This window comes from Tympanuchus pallidicinctus, unplaced genomic scaffold (assembly GCF_026119805.1).
Source record: "Tympanuchus pallidicinctus isolate F22 unplaced genomic scaffold, pur_lepc_1.0 scaffold9, whole genome shotgun sequence".
Lineage (NCBI taxonomy): Eukaryota > Metazoa > Chordata > Aves > Galliformes > Phasianidae > Tympanuchus > Tympanuchus pallidicinctus.
The window spans coordinates 21,750,895-21,769,752 of record NW_026294813.1 but is presented as its reverse complement, the minus strand read 5'-3'; the positions used below and the strand labels follow the sequence as shown (position 1 = coordinate 21,769,752).

The following is an 18,858-nucleotide window of genomic DNA, read 5'->3' as shown; positions in this document are numbered from 1 at the left end:
TAAAGCATCTATTAACAGTTTACTACACATTACAAGAAGAATATGCCTTTCCCAGACTTTCCAATAATAAACATTAACTTCCTTTGTGCAACCTGCTTCCTAGCAATATGTGGGAGAAAGGCCAGTTCTCATGGCAGCAAAATTGTTCACTGTCATCAAGCCAGTCAGAACAGAGACCATTATGTGCAAAATCTGATGCAGATATTTTAAATAAGACATCTAGTAAACAGTTCAGACAGTGAAGACCAGCTACTGCAGTTTTCCTAAAAAGTTTTCTCACTTTATGTAAACTTAAACTGATCTAAAAAAAAAATCTTCTAGCACAAAAGGCAAAAAGTCATGTAACTCAGTAAAAACTGGCAAGCCAAAAACTTTATTCTTACGTAGTTTTATTTTTGATTGTCATGTGATGATGGTTCTCTGGTATAGTATTCCGTAAAAGCAGTATACACAATCCTGTCCATGGCACTTGGGCTAATAAAACAAAGACTCAGCAGACAAGAAACTTCAAGAATTTATCCTTCTTTCAACTAATAAAGCTATAAGAATCTCCCTATAATTTGCTGCCTCCAATCTTTTAGCACAGACGTGTCAGCAAATTAAAAACATAAATGTTATAAATTCTTATCACATAGGAAAATGATAACAGCTTTGTCTGAAATGCTGCAAATTTATAAATGGAAACAGCTTGGGCATCTGTGTAAACAAATTCATATTTATGTCCTAAAATAGGTGACCAGCTGCAATCTGCAAGAATTTGCAATAAGTCTAAGTACATTTGTCATGCACTGAAATGGAGAGCTGAAAGCACAGCATAAGTGCAACAGTAAGTAGGGCCTTATTGTAACACAGGCAAGAGGTATGCTATATTGTTCCCAACACAGCTGCCAAGCTGTGGTCTTAGTGTATTAAAGCAAAGCTGGCCACTTATCTTAAGAATGAATTTATTAGATTATCACCAACTAATGGGATTTAACAGCACTGATAGGAATTCATATAGCCTTAGAAAGGAAAAGATCTGAAAATTCCAGAATTCAAAGACAGTCCTTCCTCCAATTTACCACTTCTAAAATTTGTTGGTGTGCAAAAGTGCACTAAAACCTCAGAACGGATTTTAAAATTTGCCCATATCTTGCTAATATACTGCAGTCTTCAAATTTACACAGAGCTGCAGTTCTCCTAGGCTTTCTCAAGCGTCACTCATCTAACTTAACATGACAGCTGAGAAACGATGCCAGATGCGTTACAGTTCAGTTTAAAAAACATCCTCTACCTGGTATCTCTGCAGTGATTGTCTTGCTGCTCCCTGAAACCTCTTCGTCATCATCTGATGAACTCGTGCTCGAGTCACACGTCAGGTCACTATCACTGGTACTGCTGTCCTGCAGCAGGTTGTACTTCTTGCGAGCAGCTGCTTCCCGTTTCTGCCTTAGCAGCCGGATTCTCTCTTTGTGCTTTTGGCTTCGGTGACCTTTTACCTTGGTAACTCGACCATTCTGCTTATCGACAGACTGTCGGTTTTTCTTGGCAGCCATTGTTGAAGTTTCACTTTCGGACCTGGATCGCCTGGATTTCCTCCCAGCTGCACCCCCAGAGACCCCAGAAGGATCTTCTTCCACAGCAGCTTCAGCTTGAGAGGGCTCATTCTCTTCTGTGGAAGACAACGTATCTGAGTCAGCCAAATGCCCACTGGAAGAAGGAGAAAGCATGCAATGATTAGAAGAGTCACTCTCATAAACTCGACCGCCCGCTGGCTTATCACTCTCTGTAGATGCTAGCTGAGACTCTGAGGAGTCTCGTCTCAGTTCCATCAGTAAGCAAGGCATAGAAGAGAGCACTGCAGAGTCTGATGCAGTGGGCACGCTGTCTTTCTGAGTATGTGTCTCCAGTTCTATAGGTCCATCTTCATCAGGAGCTGTCTCCTGCTTCTCAGAAGCCTTCTGTGGAACTTCTGAATCCAAAAGTTCTTCTGCTTTTCCCACTGCCTCCATCTTCATTTCAGAACACCAAGGTCCCCTCGGTCTCAAAGCATGGAGCACGCAGCCTGGAAGACGGGGTCAGCTAGTTGTGGTTTTCAGCAACACAGCAGCCTGCACAAGAACACAACGGTAAGAATAATTGACCCAAGCAACTCGGCCCAAATCTTACAGTATTACCTAATCAACTGGTTGCTTTCAGTTACAGGCAGCATGACTCAATACCACCCTGGTTTTCTCTATTTGCTTTTTCCTCGTGAACTCATCCTGTTACAGCAATCCATTCCTCCCTTTTTCACATTTGTGAAAGATAGGTGGGAATCACTTCAAATGGGGTTCATCCCACTGGCACACCAAAGCAGATCAGAAAATGACAAAAGCATTTCTAAGCATTATATTACAAAATTTAAACCAATGTGTTCTAAGCAACATATGCTAACTTCTTCACTCCTCCTCTAACAACTTCAAATATTTTAATGGAGAATTTCAGCACCTATGAACAAAGCCAGAGTGAAAATTCCCAGACTTGGTAGCCATCTGCCTGAACAGACCAGAATGCAGGTCTGTTTCCATATCAATGAGAAATCTATTTTCAGTAGATCAGGACTTCAAACTGTAAGACTTTTAGTTTTTATGGCAATTGACAAATTTACAGTACCAACGTGGCATAAACAAAATCCAGACGTTTTGGCTTGAAACCAAGTTGCTGCTGAATATCACAGAGCAAGACTACAAAGCAATACCATATTCTCAGCAACATGGGATTTACAATACTTCAGGCAACGTCTATAGAAGTCTTGGCTATATAATAAGAGATTTCTTCTCAGCAGAGAGAAATGCTGGTAAGCCATGCGTAAAGCTTATTAGGAGCATTTAAAAAACCAGTCGGGTGCTTCTCAAAAAGCTGCCATAAAAGCCTTGGCTGTATGAGAACCTACAAGCGGGCCTAGACTGTCTCCTAAATCTGCAAGGAAAACAGCATCAAATAGCATGGGCTGCAAGCAAGAAAAAGTATCCACTCACATCACAGTCCTACATTTACTTTAAATTATATTTTAACAAATTGCATTTCTTCAGCACAAGTATGAAAATCAAGCTACTGATCTGACTGATAACCTGCACATTATCAACCAAAAAAGCACCTAGAGAATTTTTTTTTTTTTTTTTTTTTTAACAGTAATACAGTATTTATCATTTTATCTTAATTTTTCACACTCTGCCTTTGACCCAAATCCTCATTTGTAATTCAGGGCAGAATAAAGTGAAGGAGGATCTTTCAATTACCACATTCACCTGCAGATGAATTGTACGGAACAAATTGCTCATGGGTTTAGAGCAGTGAAAAACAAACGTATGGCATTTAAAAAAAAAATTGGCACAGACACATAAGGAAAAGCAATATTAAGCTTTAACCTACTGTTTTGAAAAATACATTTAAATGGAATAGGGTGATTAGTATTCCAGCAGCCTGAGATGGTTAACTAAAGGAACTCACAAACAGAAGAGTTACCTCTTCTCTTTTCAAGGGTAGATAATGGCAGGACAAGAGAAATGGTTTCAAGTTGAAGGAGGAAAGATTTAGGCTGGATGTCAGGGAGAAGTTCTTTTCTGTGAGAGTGGTGAGGTGCTGGAACAGCTGCCCAGAGAGGCTGTGGATGCCCCGTCCATCCCTGGAGGTGCTCAAGGCCAGGTTGGATGGGGTCTGGGCACCTGGCCTGGTATGAAATGTGGAGGTTGGTGGCCCTGCACACAGTGGGAAGGTTGGAGTTTGGTGATCCTTGAAGTCCTTCCAACCCAGGCCATTCTGTGATGGTATGGATGGATTTGAGAGATTCTTCTATCCCTTCTATCCTCCTTCAGTTTCCCAATCCATCCCAGCTGCCTGTAACTGCATGCTGCTTATCTACAGCATGACTTAGAAAGATTCTGTCAAAAGCTCTCTACTGTGCCATTTGCCCCATCTCACTTTGAAACTTCATTTTTTAAAGAATATTAAAATAGAGCTTGTGTTTCCTTCGGGCTAATGAATGAAACGATGCAAGAGAATTATGAAAATATTTATGGGAAATACCAGTTATGGAAAGAAAACTTAGTTAGTAACAGACAACACAAGAAAGACAGGGATGACAACCCTACATCTACTGTATAAAATAAAATAAAAAAACAGCAACAGCAAAAAAAACACAGGGAAGTGCATATAAAGGAAAATGTCCCCAATACTTGCACTGAGTGAAATTATCTTGAAAGCAACTTAAAAAAAGAATTTATGGAGATGGTAATTTAAGGTAGGTAATAAATATCACATAGGAGCCCATTTATTTTCTCGGCCACAGCACAGTATCAACAAACCCACATGATGAATTTGCATATTTCGAGACAAAGGCATCCCAATACTCTAATAAAAACAGAATTTCTACACATTTCATCTGCAAATCCATCTTATCAAATAATTTTCCCATTTTGAAGTGAAACATGACTAAATGGCTTGCCAAGAATTACACACAGTGGGGTGTGCAGTAAATATACGCCAGTGCAACTCCCGGCTTTTCCTGTGGTAATACGTTTTGAAAAGAAAAACACATTTCCCAAGAACTCTGAAATCTGATTTCTGCTTATGCAAGGAAAAATATGGCTGCTCAAATACATAAAGAGATGTCCCAAAGAAATGCATTTTGAAGTCCAAGCTAGGAATCATAGAACTGCTTTAGCCCCAGCTATCGTTTTAGCACAAAGAACGGAGATTAGCACGGAGGATGGAGCTCAACACAAAGCTAAAGGGCAGCCAAAATGAACTAGAGATTCATTTTTCACAGACGTCTTTATTTGGGAACATCATATACCCCAGAGCTCCCAAAGGGAAAACAAGAATATCAGTACTTGACTTTCCATCTCGCTAGCCTACCAGCCAGGAAAAAACCAAACAAGTCTCATCTATGTGTTCTGACCTTGATAAGAACATAATTATGAAAAGAAGCTTTTTATTATTATTAAGTAGGATCGTATTTTGACTGCTCAAGCCATGCCAGATCTCTTCCAACTCCTGTTGTGAAAGCATCTAACGTAACTGTAGAAGTCCCTGTTCGTTGCAGGGGAGCTGGACTAGGGATGGCCTTCAAATGTCCTTTCCAACTCAAACAATTCTATGAACAACACAAAAAAAAAAAAACCCAAGCTCTAACAGTCCAAGTTCTGACAGCCATGGAATCACAGAAACTTTCTGTACAAAGAAGCTGGTGCAGAGGTGTCTGCTCCAACCTCCTTGTCCTACTCAGGACTGATCGGATCAGGTTGGCTGCAGCTTGTCCTGTCAAATTTTAAGCACGTTCACAGACAGAAACCACCCTCCCCCTCTCCCAGCTTCCCCTGAACAAACTAAGCTGTCCCAGCCTCTCCTCACACTGCGCTACGCTGCAGCTCTTAGAGTTTCTGTCAGCACACTTCTCCAGCCCACTGCAGTCCCTCTGAGTAAGCAGCCTGCCCTCCAATATAGCAGCCCCTCCCTGCAGCGTGCCATCATACACAAACTCAGTGAGTGCACCTCATCCCATTGTCCAGGTTGTTAGGAACAGCCTGTGTCTCACTGATGTGACCACAAGAGCATAACAGCAAAGGTCTTGCTGAAATCAAGGGCAATGCAAACCCACTGCCCACACAGCCACTGATCCCAGCTCAGAAGGCACCAGGTTGGTCATTCACAAATCAATGACAGCTGTTTTTCGACCACCTCTGCATGCCTCACATGCTTGTGAATGGCCTCCAGGAGAACCTGCACTGTGATTTTCCTCACACTGAGGTGATGCTGACCAGATCTTTCTCCTAGCAACAAATCAAAGAAAAAAAACTGACTTAGTTCTGATTGAGAAATACATAGACCATAAAGAGGAATACTAAAAAAGTCCTGGTTTTTCTTGCCCCTCTTTTTTCTAATAATAGCATGGAAAAAAAGGTGATCTCAAGGTAGAATTAGAGAAAGACCAGTTTCTTTCTGAAAGGAGAATATAGCATCGAAAAAATAATTAATGTGATGATTATGACACAGTGGATACTTAATTAGACTCTGCTCAGAAATGTGGCATTCTTTTTTTTTATGCAGATACAAAAGAAAAAAAAAAAACACAGCAATTCTATAAGAACTTCTGTGCTAGATTTTACTTTTTAACCATACAAAGTGCCAGTGTGCAGAAACCTTTAAGTATCTACCCACAGCTTTACATGAGAGATACTTTTAAACCACACAGTCATTTGTAAAGGCGCATAATCTGTACTCTTAGGAAAATGTGCTCCTGTGAAGAAAGCCAGAAGGATTCCAAAGGTCAGCTCAGCAGACAGCCCACCCAATCTAACAGCTCAGTGCCACCAGTCCAGATCTATTTTTACCCCCCACTCACAACTGAGCAGTCCTGTTCCCTCCTTTGTACCAAAGCGAGCTTGCTGTTTCTTGGGTAAATTCACTAAGCCAGAAGAAAACAAAACCAGAAGACAAAAAATGTTCTGCCAGAGCTGGCAATAAGACCAGGGAATGAAGGCAAGGAACAAATTATCCCTTCAGATAAAAAAAAATCTGATGGAAAGCTACCTGCTGCTTGCTCCCATCACACCTTGAGCTCAAACTAGGCACAGGAGGGGCTACTGAAGAGTTTCTTTCACAGCACTGTTTCATCTGAGAAGAGATTTTTGAAGACAAAAAATGGATTAAAAAGCAGAAAATGAAATGTAAACTTTAGTAGATCCTGAATAACAATAATTCTGAGAACAACTGTTGTAAAATTTACACTATTAATAAACACTAGCACACACAGAGTTGTATCAAGGATGGTATGCACGCTCTTTATCAGTCAATAACTGGACATATATACATCCTTCATGGGATTTCTGCTTGTTTTGTTCTCAGCAAAACAAATGTTTTTCAGAGTTGTCATGCCATTAGGAAATTAGTTTCACCAGAGAACATGATAAGGCCTGACATACTTAATAAACATCACCTTTTCGGGTGCTGTTGAACTGACCATGATAAAGAATGCCCAACACACACTAAATGCAAATCACCTCTCACCTCACCAGCTGTTGTAGGACAGACTCCTACTTCAGAAGAACCGAGTTCCTCACAGCAGCTTTCTCTTAAAAGCCAGCTTAGTTTACTACTGACACATTTCACAGAACAGCCCAGACTGGAAGGAACTTCAAAAGACCACCAGCTCCAACATTTTATGGGAAAGGAATCTAGTTTAACTACCACCATGCCCAGTCACACCCCAAAGTCTGCTTTTCCTTGCTTGTGACCACTCTTACGTCTAAGAACTTCTGTAACATATACAGCAAAACTTTGTCTTTTAATACCATTTTAGCACTGACAGAAAAAGAAAATTGGAACCCACCTCCTCACACCACAAGTCATTCATTACAAGTTATAATTTGAAAAATGAGAAACTACCTACATTTTCACCTAAGTGAATATAAAGTATGGACTGTGACTACATAAACAAGAAATCAAGCTGCAGTGCTGCACAGGAGTTACTTGTTTAGAATACAGAGCTACAGAGGTCCATCCAGAGGAAATGTATCTTGCAGTTCCAATGTCACAGACACCAATGCCTTCACTTAAATCTAAATATTTTTCTATTTATATGGAACTGAAGAATACAGTGACTCAGATTCACATAAACAATTATTTCCATTACCAGTGGATTATCTCATGTTTACCAAAAGCAATTGAGCATGGATGGAATAAGAGGTAAAAGAGTCATGCACAAATGTATGCTACTTAGTCCTATACCACTTCAAAAAATAGTGGATTTTTCTTCCAATTCCTTTCTTTTTTTTTTTCTTTTAATAAGATAAACACTCTGGCAAGAGCAGCAAGAACTGAACCAAGCACTCGACGGATTCTGCATCTATGGGAAAGGGAAAGGACAGACACAGAACACGGCCTGGATACTGAGGAGTTGGCCATAACATTCAGGTCCACCTCATAAGACAAAAGGGAAAATTCTGGCAAACACCAGATTTTCTGACAGAGAACCACAAGATTCTGAAGATGTGGAGTACAACCGACTGGCTGCTTCTCAGTATTTGCCTGAACTTTTCTGGGTCTACCCATGTGTTTAGCATGCCTTCTTTTCTTTTAGCATGCCCCAATTTGCTTCCTTAACATTAAAACTAATCAAGTTATTAGACTGCTATAAAAAAAAAAAAAAAAAACCTTTTCTGCATCATGACAAAGGAGGAAGTACCAATGCTTTCTGATCTTTTTAAATGCTGTCTTTTGTATTCCTTCTCCTCCTGTGGGATACAGTACATTCTTACAAGATGCCTTTGATTTTCTTTAAGTGTCACACATACCTTTGCAATTAACAGAAGTGCAAGCAGCATTCGATCTGAATGAAGCTGACTGACTCAGCTCTGTGTGGATGTGTGCACGATGCTCTAGAGCAGATTTCTCATAACACTAAGCCACCCCCACATGGATACTGTGTAATTTATATAGCGTTCCTTTGAAAATGCTGCCCCGAAGCTGACTCACCAGCATACAATTCTACCTAAGGCACATGTCTGGGAGTGGAGTTGGCTCTTTATCAGATGATTCACAAATCAGGCCTGGTAGCAATCCTAAAGAATAAGACCCTTTGCAATAGACATGCTAAGAGAATTGAGGTGTGAAACAAAAGAAGAAAGGATTAAACTAATGCTCTGTTTCAACTGGTTTTGCATAAACAAACCAAGGTTAAAAATAGGCTGCTCCTACTGAGTGCTCAGCAGGCTGGATACACAAATTATACAACACAGAAGAGAAACTACCAGTACATGTATTACAGCAAAGGTTTTTGAAGCATCTTTAGCAACCCTGAAAAGCAACATTTCTTTCATCGTTAACAAGAAACAAGTTTTCACATTTAAATACAGGTCTACACATTGTAATTTAAACACGCATGTTCTGCCTCTTCCAAGCAAATTGTAACTATCAGTACAGAGTTAGTTTACCAGCTGACACACAGGCTTCCAGAAACATACACCAGATGCACTGGAATTCCACAAAATCACTGTGCTTGTGAAAATAAATTAATTAGCACATAGACAAGGGCACAGAGGTTGCATTTAATCTTCTACAATACCATTTCTGTCTCAAAGTGCAACTGTTTTTCTCGAGTGATTTAAAGTCCTCAGCACTCTACATTCCATTAGTTGCCAGAGGTGTAATTTTTCCAACCCTGTTCCTAAAAATTTAGGAGATTAATTTGCAGATTATCATGATTCCTTCAACAAAACTAGTTGAAGAAATCAATACTGGGCTACCTATGCTACATTTCTTGCACAGGACCAACTTACTAAGGATAGCCATACAGATGCACCATCTTCCCCCTAGAAACTGTAGTTTAACGAAACCCAAGTTTACCCCCATTTTTCTGTTACTCAAGATAAATGCATGCTGTGCTTCCTCCATTGATTCATGCCATTTTATACTAGAGACTAAAATAGCCTGTTAAACAGATCAACCGGAAATGTTGGCCTGCTGTGGTCAATAAAGTAATGCTCCCAAAAATATCACATATTAAGTTATTTGGGTACAGTGGTAACACTTAAATTAATCCTGATTGCCACAGTGCAGATTTGCTTTCTATTCAGAAAGTGATCACACACGTAGTTATCTGCTAGTAGCTTCAAACAGACCAGAACAACAATGCAGCTTTGATGTACTACTAGTCACTTCACTGCTGTCTCCAGGAAAGTTAAAGCAGATCTATCCTAGGCAGGCAAAAACGAACACTCTGTACCCTACTGGTATTCGGAAAATCTGAAGCAGCAGTGAGTGGTATGGGTCACAGGTTCCAGTTCCATGAGTCCTTCAATCCCTCTGGCTGTCTGCTGCCACTGTAATGAGGCAGAACTGCCCACTGCTGCTCCTTCTGTAGCCCTGCTCCCTGGAAGGAAGCTCTGCACCTTACAGAAGACTAAGGCCTGAGAAGCACAGCTCAGGAGAGCTAAGTGAACACACCAGACAGCAGTGACAGGTGTAGAATGAGGGGAGCACCAGACCAGTCACCGGGCCTAGCAAATCATAACCCGTCAGTTCCTGACAACAGGAGCACAGACACTTTTAATAGAGAAGTGCTGCTCGGCAATTATTTGAAACTTTTCCTTTCCTGGAACAGGACTGCCTACCTACCTTACGCTAGATCTGCACCTCTGCACAGTCTTGCACTACTCCTCTAGCTGATGTTGGTCATCCCTTTGTCTGTTGCATCTCATAATAAAGTCATCAAGAGAAAGTCATCAAACTAGACACTGCATGAGTTTATGACAGCCACTTGTTTATAACAAAGCTGAGTTAGCAAAGAGATATTAAGCAACCTTACAGTTCGTCTGCAAGTACTTCACAAGCAGCCTGTTTTACATGCTGGCATAGAAGAAAAAAAACAAATCAGCTTTGGGGTATTTTAAAGCTTAAAAAAAAAAAAAACCTGTCATTCAGCAGCAGTTTTGCTTCAGGCAAAAACACAGTATCTTCCTGTCAAATCTGGCAGCAACATAACTATTTTATGATCTGGCCAACTGAAGAAGAAAAATTAGGTGATAGGCCTAAGTTCTACATGAAGTCTGGAAGGCTACACAAGTCAAAACAAGTCCTCAGGTCATTTTCACACTCACAAGCTACTAATGCTTGTTGTTATTTAACTATTAAGCTAGTTGTACAAGATCTAAATGCTGAACATGAAACTGTAACAGAAATACTAGTGGAAAAAAAAAGCCTTGAATACCCTAAAGGTAATGCATGTTGCCTTCAAATTATGAAATTTCAGCATCTAACCGTCAGCTGCTGCTGGGCCATTCCTGGCACCAAAGCATTGGTCAAAAAAATGATCAAAAAGAAGACATAACATTTGATTTTGTTGTCTAGCAGATGTGTAATGCAGTCTTAACATGCCTAGTGTGCTCTGCTGAATGAAGTGCTCATGACACTTGTCTGTCATATTAGTAATCAATAAGCAGAAGATACAGCTTCAGTGCAAAAAACCTGTTGGCTTCTTTCTTAAAAAAGAACTCAGCTGTGCTGCTGGACCCAACTGAAGACCACATGCAGAACGACAGCCAACCTTTTAGTGTGCACCTTTACAAAACACAATGTGCTGCACCCTATTCCAGGTTTCCTAAGAAACTGTTCCAACAAAACAACAGAAAAAGGAATCCTCACAGGACACAGAAATCACAGGCATCTGTGGAAGCAGGCAGAATTAGTGGGGACTGTGGCACAACCTGCACCTGAAGGAGAAAAAAGCATGGGAAGGAAAAAGGACTGTGCAGGAGAAGATTAATTCAGAACAAGCTTTTGACAAACAGCAGATGAAGAAGTCGATGCAAAGTACACTCAGGTTTGTTCTAAAAAATGATCAAAAGTTAGTCTGGGTATTTCTGAAACACAACCGTGTCAAAAGCCAGTTCCAAGTGCATTATAAATGATGTCTTTAACACTGCTGTCATTATCAGATACTCCTTACACTTACTCCTAGTCAGCATACCTCAAGAAATTTGACCCCCGCTTTGAAAGAGCGGCAGAAAGACTGGTAAACATAGAGAAGGCTTTGCATATATTTGACTTGAAGAGTTAAATCTAAGAGAACACCAAGTTACCTATTATAGAGTAAAAAAAAACACAACAAACTAAGAATCTAGATGGTAGTTGTAGTTGGTACTGCGCAGGTATTAATGGAAAAAATCCCCACGTGCCCTTAATTAAAAACACTACGCATCCTAAAATGATTTGCTGCATTATTGTTCTTTTAAGAATAGCTGGGAGAGCTTTCTTAAGAATTAAGAATAATTGTCAGTAGAAGACATGTAAATGATATATATGTACAAATTTTCTAGCAAAAGCAGAGGTAGAAGGAAAAAAAGACCACTGATCTGATGTATTATGTCTAACAAAATCTGCTGGAGCTTTATGAATTCCACATGAATTTCACTGAAATTCACTACAGATGTTAAAAAGTAGAAAAAGCATCATCTTGTAAAACAAAAAGGAGAAATCAAGAGTCTGTTATCAACTAACTTCTAATTGCATGAGGTCTGTAGCTGCATAATCCCCCCAAAATTAAAAACCCTGGCATGATACTCTCTAGAGTTCTTTGACAATTTTGCAGTGCTCAACAAGTTCTGGATTTTCTCTTGCGACAGTAGGCTGAAATAACCTGTACATAAAGCATGGCCTGGGATCCAAATGCTGTAAATTACCTTTGAGATATAACTTATTAATGCCAGTGAGTGAAATCACGCAAAGTAAAACTTGTTTCACTGGCTTTTAAAAAATAATGGTTAGAGAAATGCTTGTCTGTTTTAGCTCCTCACAGTCCCTACACAGTGTTAATCAAAAGACATTACAAGCTCTGTGAAAACCACAGCTATTGACAGCACCAACTGTATTTATCAGTCATTCAGCTTATGGGCACAGGCCCGTTCTTTCCCACAATGATAACTACATTTTCAAAAGACATCTTGTTGAACAAAATGAGGCCTCAGGCTATCAGAATTTCTTCCAGCTTACCTCCTTAGCAGAATGTTTCCTAAAAAACAAAAACAACACCTTATCTTACATTGTCTTCCAATCAGAGTATGTGGAACTAATAGACAACTTCCTGACCTTGTCATCACCACTTCTTCCCCAAAACTCTGCTTGTGCCAGCAGACTTAGATCCCTCGCCATAGCAAGAGCTGGCATACCTAGAGAACAGGAAGTGGGAAAATAAATGGAGGGGTCAGGAGACTACCAGTTGATTAGAAAGACACAGCACATACTATCCTAACCTTATCTGGCTATCATGTTGACTTCCTTCTTTTCACTTCACTGCGTTAGACAATATTGTTTGGAGCATGCAGTGCCAAACAGTACCATGAAAATGTAAGGTTCTCAATGAAAAGCAAATTACTGATATGGTGGAAGCCACAGCATTTCACAGACGACTGATATGACAAAGTCTGGCGTTTAGTTATTCTGAGCTCTGCTACTGTGAATCACTTGGACTCTGCTCATTTGGGATGAACGAAAGTGAAATCTGCTTTCTCCAAAACAGGCTTGAAAGAGTGATGACCAAGCACAAGGAAACAAGACGTTACACAAGAAAAGCAGCAGGAACACTATCCACCCATAGTCAGTCTGCCTGCTTACAAAAGCTGAAAAGCATTCTGCAGGACAGTGCAGAAGTTGTACTGCAAAGTCAAAGGTAAAATCCAAGTATGTGGAAGCAAAACTACAGGCTTGAGTCTTAAATACTTGGAGTTAATTGAAGCGACCACTTGTTCTTAGGATTTAAAAGCTCTCCGATTGGGTACTAACAGCTTTTAGCTGTGTTATTGGAGACGACTATCACAAGGCTAAAGCCTGTTCAGTATTTTTCTAATTAAATTTTATCCTGAATATTCAAGAGGCAGATTAAGTGGTAAAACTGATAAAAAACTAAATACCCTCTTAAAAATGGGTACTATATTGGACCACAGCGAATCCAAAGCTGACTCACTACATGACCACAGCACGTTACTTGACCTCTCTGTGCTTTCATTAATGCATCTGCAATGGTGTAACAGCAACACCTCAGAGCTGCATCTCATTTCAGTCCTGAATGAGTAATCAACATGTGCCTGAGCTGCAGAAACAAAGTCACATCCGTGGAGAAACTGCCATACTGCACCGACTCTACTCACATTGATCAGATCTGTAATGAGGGAACACAAACAAGTGTCAACAAGCAATGACCCACAAATTGAATTTCTAACTCATAGCTATAACTGAGTGCCACTGCATCAGTCACTCCAGTCTAGTTCAGAGATGGATTTATGATAAAGCAGCTGCTGAGGCTAATACTTATGCTACGTCCACATTTTTATTTACATCTTTCAGTTTCCTTTATGATCAGAATTGCCCACTTGTAGAAGTTATTTTCTAGATCTCAAATTGGAGAGTCAAATGCAGCAATTTTTGTTGCAGCAGTGTCATAGCAGCCTAGCTGTGTTAAGGGCACAACCATTCGTTACCTGCTGAGCTTCAGTTCATGCACTGAAAAACTGAGAGTTTCCTTACTGTCCTGCACACAAGGAAACAAGACAAGCAAACAACACAGCAGCACGTAGAGCACAGAGTTCTTTCCCAGCACTAAGCCAGTCCCTCTCTCCCTCTGCTGTTTCATTTTTGGTTCCCTGCTGCTACTCAAGCATGTTCAGGTTAGTAAAAACTTACCAAGTTTCAGAACTTCTTTCCAAGTGCCCCTTCTGAGGTGCTAGATATGTGCCTGCAACTATGCTGCTTAAATCTTTCTCTCTGATCTGCTAAATATGTTATTAAGTCTTCTGCTGAGTTTCTGACAACGTTTACAGTTTCATAAGGCATCTAGTCAAATGCACGTAAACTGATCACTGATCCAGCTCTGTCTAAAAGTATCATCGACACATAAACAGACGTTACAGAAAGTGAAATACAGGTTGCTTAAACATCTATTCATTTGAAAAGTTCTCACACTTAGATGTTTTCAGTGGTAACAGTCTGGCCAGAGTGTAATCAGAAGTCCTTGTTTCAGTTGGGACAATATTTTTTCCCCCCCTTCACAGTGTCTGATATGATGCTATGTTTTGGCTTTAGGAGAAAACCAAAGCTGATAACACACGGATGTTTTAGCAGTCACTGGGCAGTGCTGCACACAACCAAGGACAGTTTCTCAGCTTCTAATACTATCCCGCCAGCTGTGGGGCTTGGAGGCACAAGTTGCTGGGAAGGAGCAGAACCAGGGCACACTGACCTAAACTGGCCAAAGGGGTCTCCTACACTGCATGGTAGCATGTGACAAAAAAGGGAAAACTGTGGGGAGTTGGGCATGGGAGGCTGCTGCTGCTCAGGGACTGTCTGGGCATCAGTCTGCAGGTGGTGAGCACTTGCTTTGTGCATCACCTATTGTGTCAACATATTTATTACTGTTATCTCTCTCTTTCTTTTTCTCTTTTTGTAAATAGTTCATAGCTCGGCCTATGAATTCTATCTTTTTTCCCCCCCTGATTCTCTCCTTTGTTCCTGTAGAAGAGGGGGAGGTGAGCACATGGCTGTGCAGTCCTGAGTGCTTGCCAGGTAAAACCGTAAGAGCAGGCAGCTCCAAACGCTCATGCACCCAGGAGCCACTTCAGCAGGGTGCGTGGAAGCTCACACCTCACTAACAGATGTTTGAGATTGGCAATAACCTCCCAGGTCCTGCATGGCACGTGCATTTTCAGTGGAAGGCAGCGTTCAAAGCCCCTCCTGATACTCTGTATCTGCATTTTGTTCATCTAGTCCTACCTTACCTCATTAATCCCACACCTCCTCCACACTGTCAGCTGCCAGCATGATCTGACCACTTACCAAACACACACCAATATCCTTCCTATCTCCCTTTTATCAGTTAGAGCAGAGCTCGGTTTGCACATGTGGTTACTGTTGCATGTATGCCATTCTCAACTGCCTAGTGGTTGTCTTCAGATTCCTTTCCCTTCTCCCAGCACCCAGCTTAACGCCTCCAATCATTTCCCAACCTGTTCGTGCCCTTCAGATTTCACCAAGCAGGCAGCCTTTGTGCACTTATCAAGTGCAAATACAGAGGGCCAGGCCGTGCTGAGACACGTATCACGTTCTTGAACGTGCAAGACCACAGTCCTTTCCTCTTCCTGATTTCTAAGGAATTTCTCATTGCAACTTTTTGTGATGCCTATATGCTAGCCAACCAACAATTAGTTTCAAAAGCAAACAGAAATAGTCAACACGTTTTAATTAAAAAATGTAAGTGCTTAAAAGTGAATCAGAAGTGTTATCCTCACGGTTGAGCATAAATACTATCTGCCTATGCCTAGTTCATGCACTACCTTCCCTCGCACCTACAGTCACCCAGACAAAACACTACTATCACTGGCACTGCAGAAAGCAGCACTGATTAGCAGCCACACAACCACCCTCACTGGAGCTTCTTTAACCAGCACCAAGCTCCTCCAGATCACTGGGCACGTGAAATACTCAGAGAACTGCTGGAGAACTATTGCTCACAGGTAGATGACTTCACAGCACTTCACCTCATTGCTTTTGTACCACGTGTTTACCTGTGACCTGAACTCCACATAAACTTACTGTTCTCCTTGCAGGCTGCTACAAAATCATTCAGTCCACAAAGTCAGTGTTTCCCTGAGAAGCTGCATGGCTGGGACTGCCTGACTTCAGCTCTTCTATCATAGAAAGAGCAACCGCAGATATTAACTGAGGCAGGATGAACACTTCCACAGAGCACCATGCCCTGTTTTAAGCACATTACAATTAGTCAAGCATGAAATTATTGATAGATTTAAGCAACATAAAACACTTCAAAACAAACATTTGATTGTAACAGTTTGTCTGCTGGTTTTGGGCAAGAAATAATATTGTTTGCACTTTAAAATCTTTCCTAGAAAACCAGAAATACCTTAGCACATGCCTAGGAGTGGAACTGCTCTCTGGTTGTATGCTTGAGAAGTATCTGAGAAGACTTACAGTCTATTTGGAGTGCGGGTTGTTCAGGAAGAAAACTTACATTTTTAAAGAGATGATTACTTAAAAGACGACTAAGGGTCTTTACTGCTCGTTCATTTCTTTAAAATTACAAAATTACAGCCAGCAAAAACAAGAAATCAGGACTTACACCTAATCACAGCATCTCTGTATACAAGTTCTTTACTATGAGAGTGGTGAGGTGCTGGAACAGCTGCCCAGAAAGGCTGTGGATGCCCCATCCATCCCTGGAGGTTGGATGGGCAGCCTGGTCTAGTATTAGCCCTGCTGTGGCAGGGGGATTGGAGCTCCATGATCCTTGAGGTCACTTCCAACCCTGGCTGTTCTATTGATTGTTACAGCCCCTCCAAACGCAGTGAGGCACTTTATATGTAAGCATACTTTGTAAATATGGGAGTAGTTACAATCAGGACCTCGTCTAACTCGGCTGCTGCAGTTATGGCTGCACAAAGATACTGACAGATGCCAACACAAGTTGCCCAGCTCCACAGTTAATAAACCAAGACGTGTTCACAGCTTGATGCTACTGAACCACGGTGGGGGCTTTCATTACCACTTCCACTCTTCCAACTAAAAGAAGGACAAACACCTTCCACCAAGCATCCATTCAATACCTGATAGCATACCTGAGAACATACCATTCAATCTGCCTGACAGCAATTATCAGTGCAAAGTTACAAGCCTGAAACCAAGCAGACATAGCCCAGCTATCACCACTCTGTGCAGTCTGCCTTTTTGCTCATTCAAACAGGAGCAGGCAGCACAGCCGAGCTTCAGATTCTCCTTGCTCGGAAGCACACCTGCAGCCCGTTAAACCCTACGAAAACGAAAGGTGAGATAAGCAACGAACCAGCTGAACTTTCTCCCACGTAAGAGCAAACACCAGCGTGTCAAAGTCCCGCAGCAGAAACACAGCGGTTCGGTTCGGGCAAACCCCAGCCGGGCACAACGCGCCGCTTCGGTTCGCCGTGCGAGGCCTCGCGGACCTCCAGCCGTGCCCGGGCGGCCCGCGACGAGAGGCTCCGCTCTCCACAGTCCTCAGCCGCGGATCCCGCTTCCCTCCTCCTCCTCAGGGTGAAGGGGAACGAGATCGGGACCCGCCGCCGGCTAACGGTAACGGCTCCAAGCGGCACGGCCCCGGAAGGGCGGGAGAGCCCAAGCCGCGTCGGTTCGACTCACCTGAACGGCGAAGGCCCCTTCTGGCCTCCCCCTCGGGGGGGAGCAGCTGGAGCATGGGCGGCCGGGAGGAGCCGGGTCTCCACCGCGCCCCCGACGCCAGAGAAAATGTCAGCGGAGGCCGCGGGGCTCTTCTGCGCGACGTCACTTCCGCCGCCGGAGTAGTCGAGCGACGCGTAGAGCGGCCGAATCCGACAGCGCCCCCCTATGGCGGAGAGCGGAGAGCGGCGGGCTGGAGGACTGACCCTCCATCCATGCATCCCTCGTCAGTCCGTCTGTCGCGCTGCGGGAGGGGAACGGCGGCGTCCCGCTGCACTGCGGTGGGTGCTGGTGCTACAGCACCGTGTTTGGAACTCCCTTCAAAACTCCGTGAATGCGTGTGTGTGCCTCTCCCCCTCCCAAGTCCCACCCGTGAACTTGGGAAACTGCCTTTATGTGCATGTAAGGAGAATTAGAAGCACTCAAGGTCGGGCTGGATGGGCTCTGAGCGCTGCTGGAGGCTCCCCGTGCACTGCAGGGAGTGGGACCTGATGACCTTTAAGGGTCCCTTCCCACTCAAACCGTCCTACGATCTGATGATCTAGCTATGAATCCTGCTTAGCCTCATGGGCACTTCCAGCTTTGGTGATGCAGGCAGCAGAGGGAGCAAGATCCAGGCGCTGCTGCTGGAAGTTCCGACCCAGAGCCGCTTCAAATCTTGAAGCCGTGCCCAACCACCAACATAAAAATGACCTTCAGAAGCCAGCAGTGTTCTGGTGAGGTCCAGAACCTCCCTCTAAAGGGAAGGATGTACTTTGGAGGCACGACTCAATGACACCCACGTGTTGTTGCACACATGTTAGGACAGCACAGCAAGGAACAGGCAATGCAGATTTGGATGGTGTACAAAAAGGCATAACAAGGCAGGACAACAGGGATAGATGGAAAAGAGCTCGAAGAGCTGCAGCCGAAGGAATCGGCAGCCTGGAGGCATTACAAAAGGGAAGAGGAAAAAAAAAAAGAAACAACATACAGATTCTGCATGTAATAGGTACAATATAATTAGTAAACTAAGTAGAGACACGTAAGTAATCTGCAAATATTTGAATGAAGTAAATGGCATGAAAGGGAGAGGACTGGTGATACAGTAATGATTTTAATGGGGTAAAATTAAGATGGGGCACATTT

The 18,858-nt window shown here is 42.4% G+C and overlaps 1 protein-coding gene across 4 annotated transcripts in view; it reads right to left on the bottom strand.

Annotated features, from left to right (window-relative positions):
• The window catches only part of ARK2N (arkadia (RNF111) N-terminal like PKA signaling regulator 2N), a 43,141-nt gene extending 25,303 nt beyond the window's left edge, over positions 1 to 17,838 (bottom strand). The window contains exons 1-3 of one of the 4 annotated variants that reach the window (XM_052670215.1): positions 17,695 to 17,831; positions 6,553 to 6,636; positions 1,274 to 2,090 (exon numbers count right to left, since the gene is read on the bottom strand). In XM_052670215.1, coding sequence (XP_052526175.1) covers positions 1,274 to 1,997 — 724 coding nt within the window. In that variant the 5' untranslated portion in view covers positions 1,998 to 2,090; positions 6,553 to 6,636; positions 17,695 to 17,831. Of the gene's footprint in view, positions 1 to 1,273; positions 2,091 to 6,552; positions 6,637 to 13,480; positions 13,583 to 17,694 lie in introns of those variants that run through there. The other 3 variants (XM_052670217.1, XM_052670214.1, XM_052670216.1) reach the window with 3 other exon arrangements.
• Between the last annotated feature and the right edge of the window lie 1,020 nt (positions 17,839 to 18,858).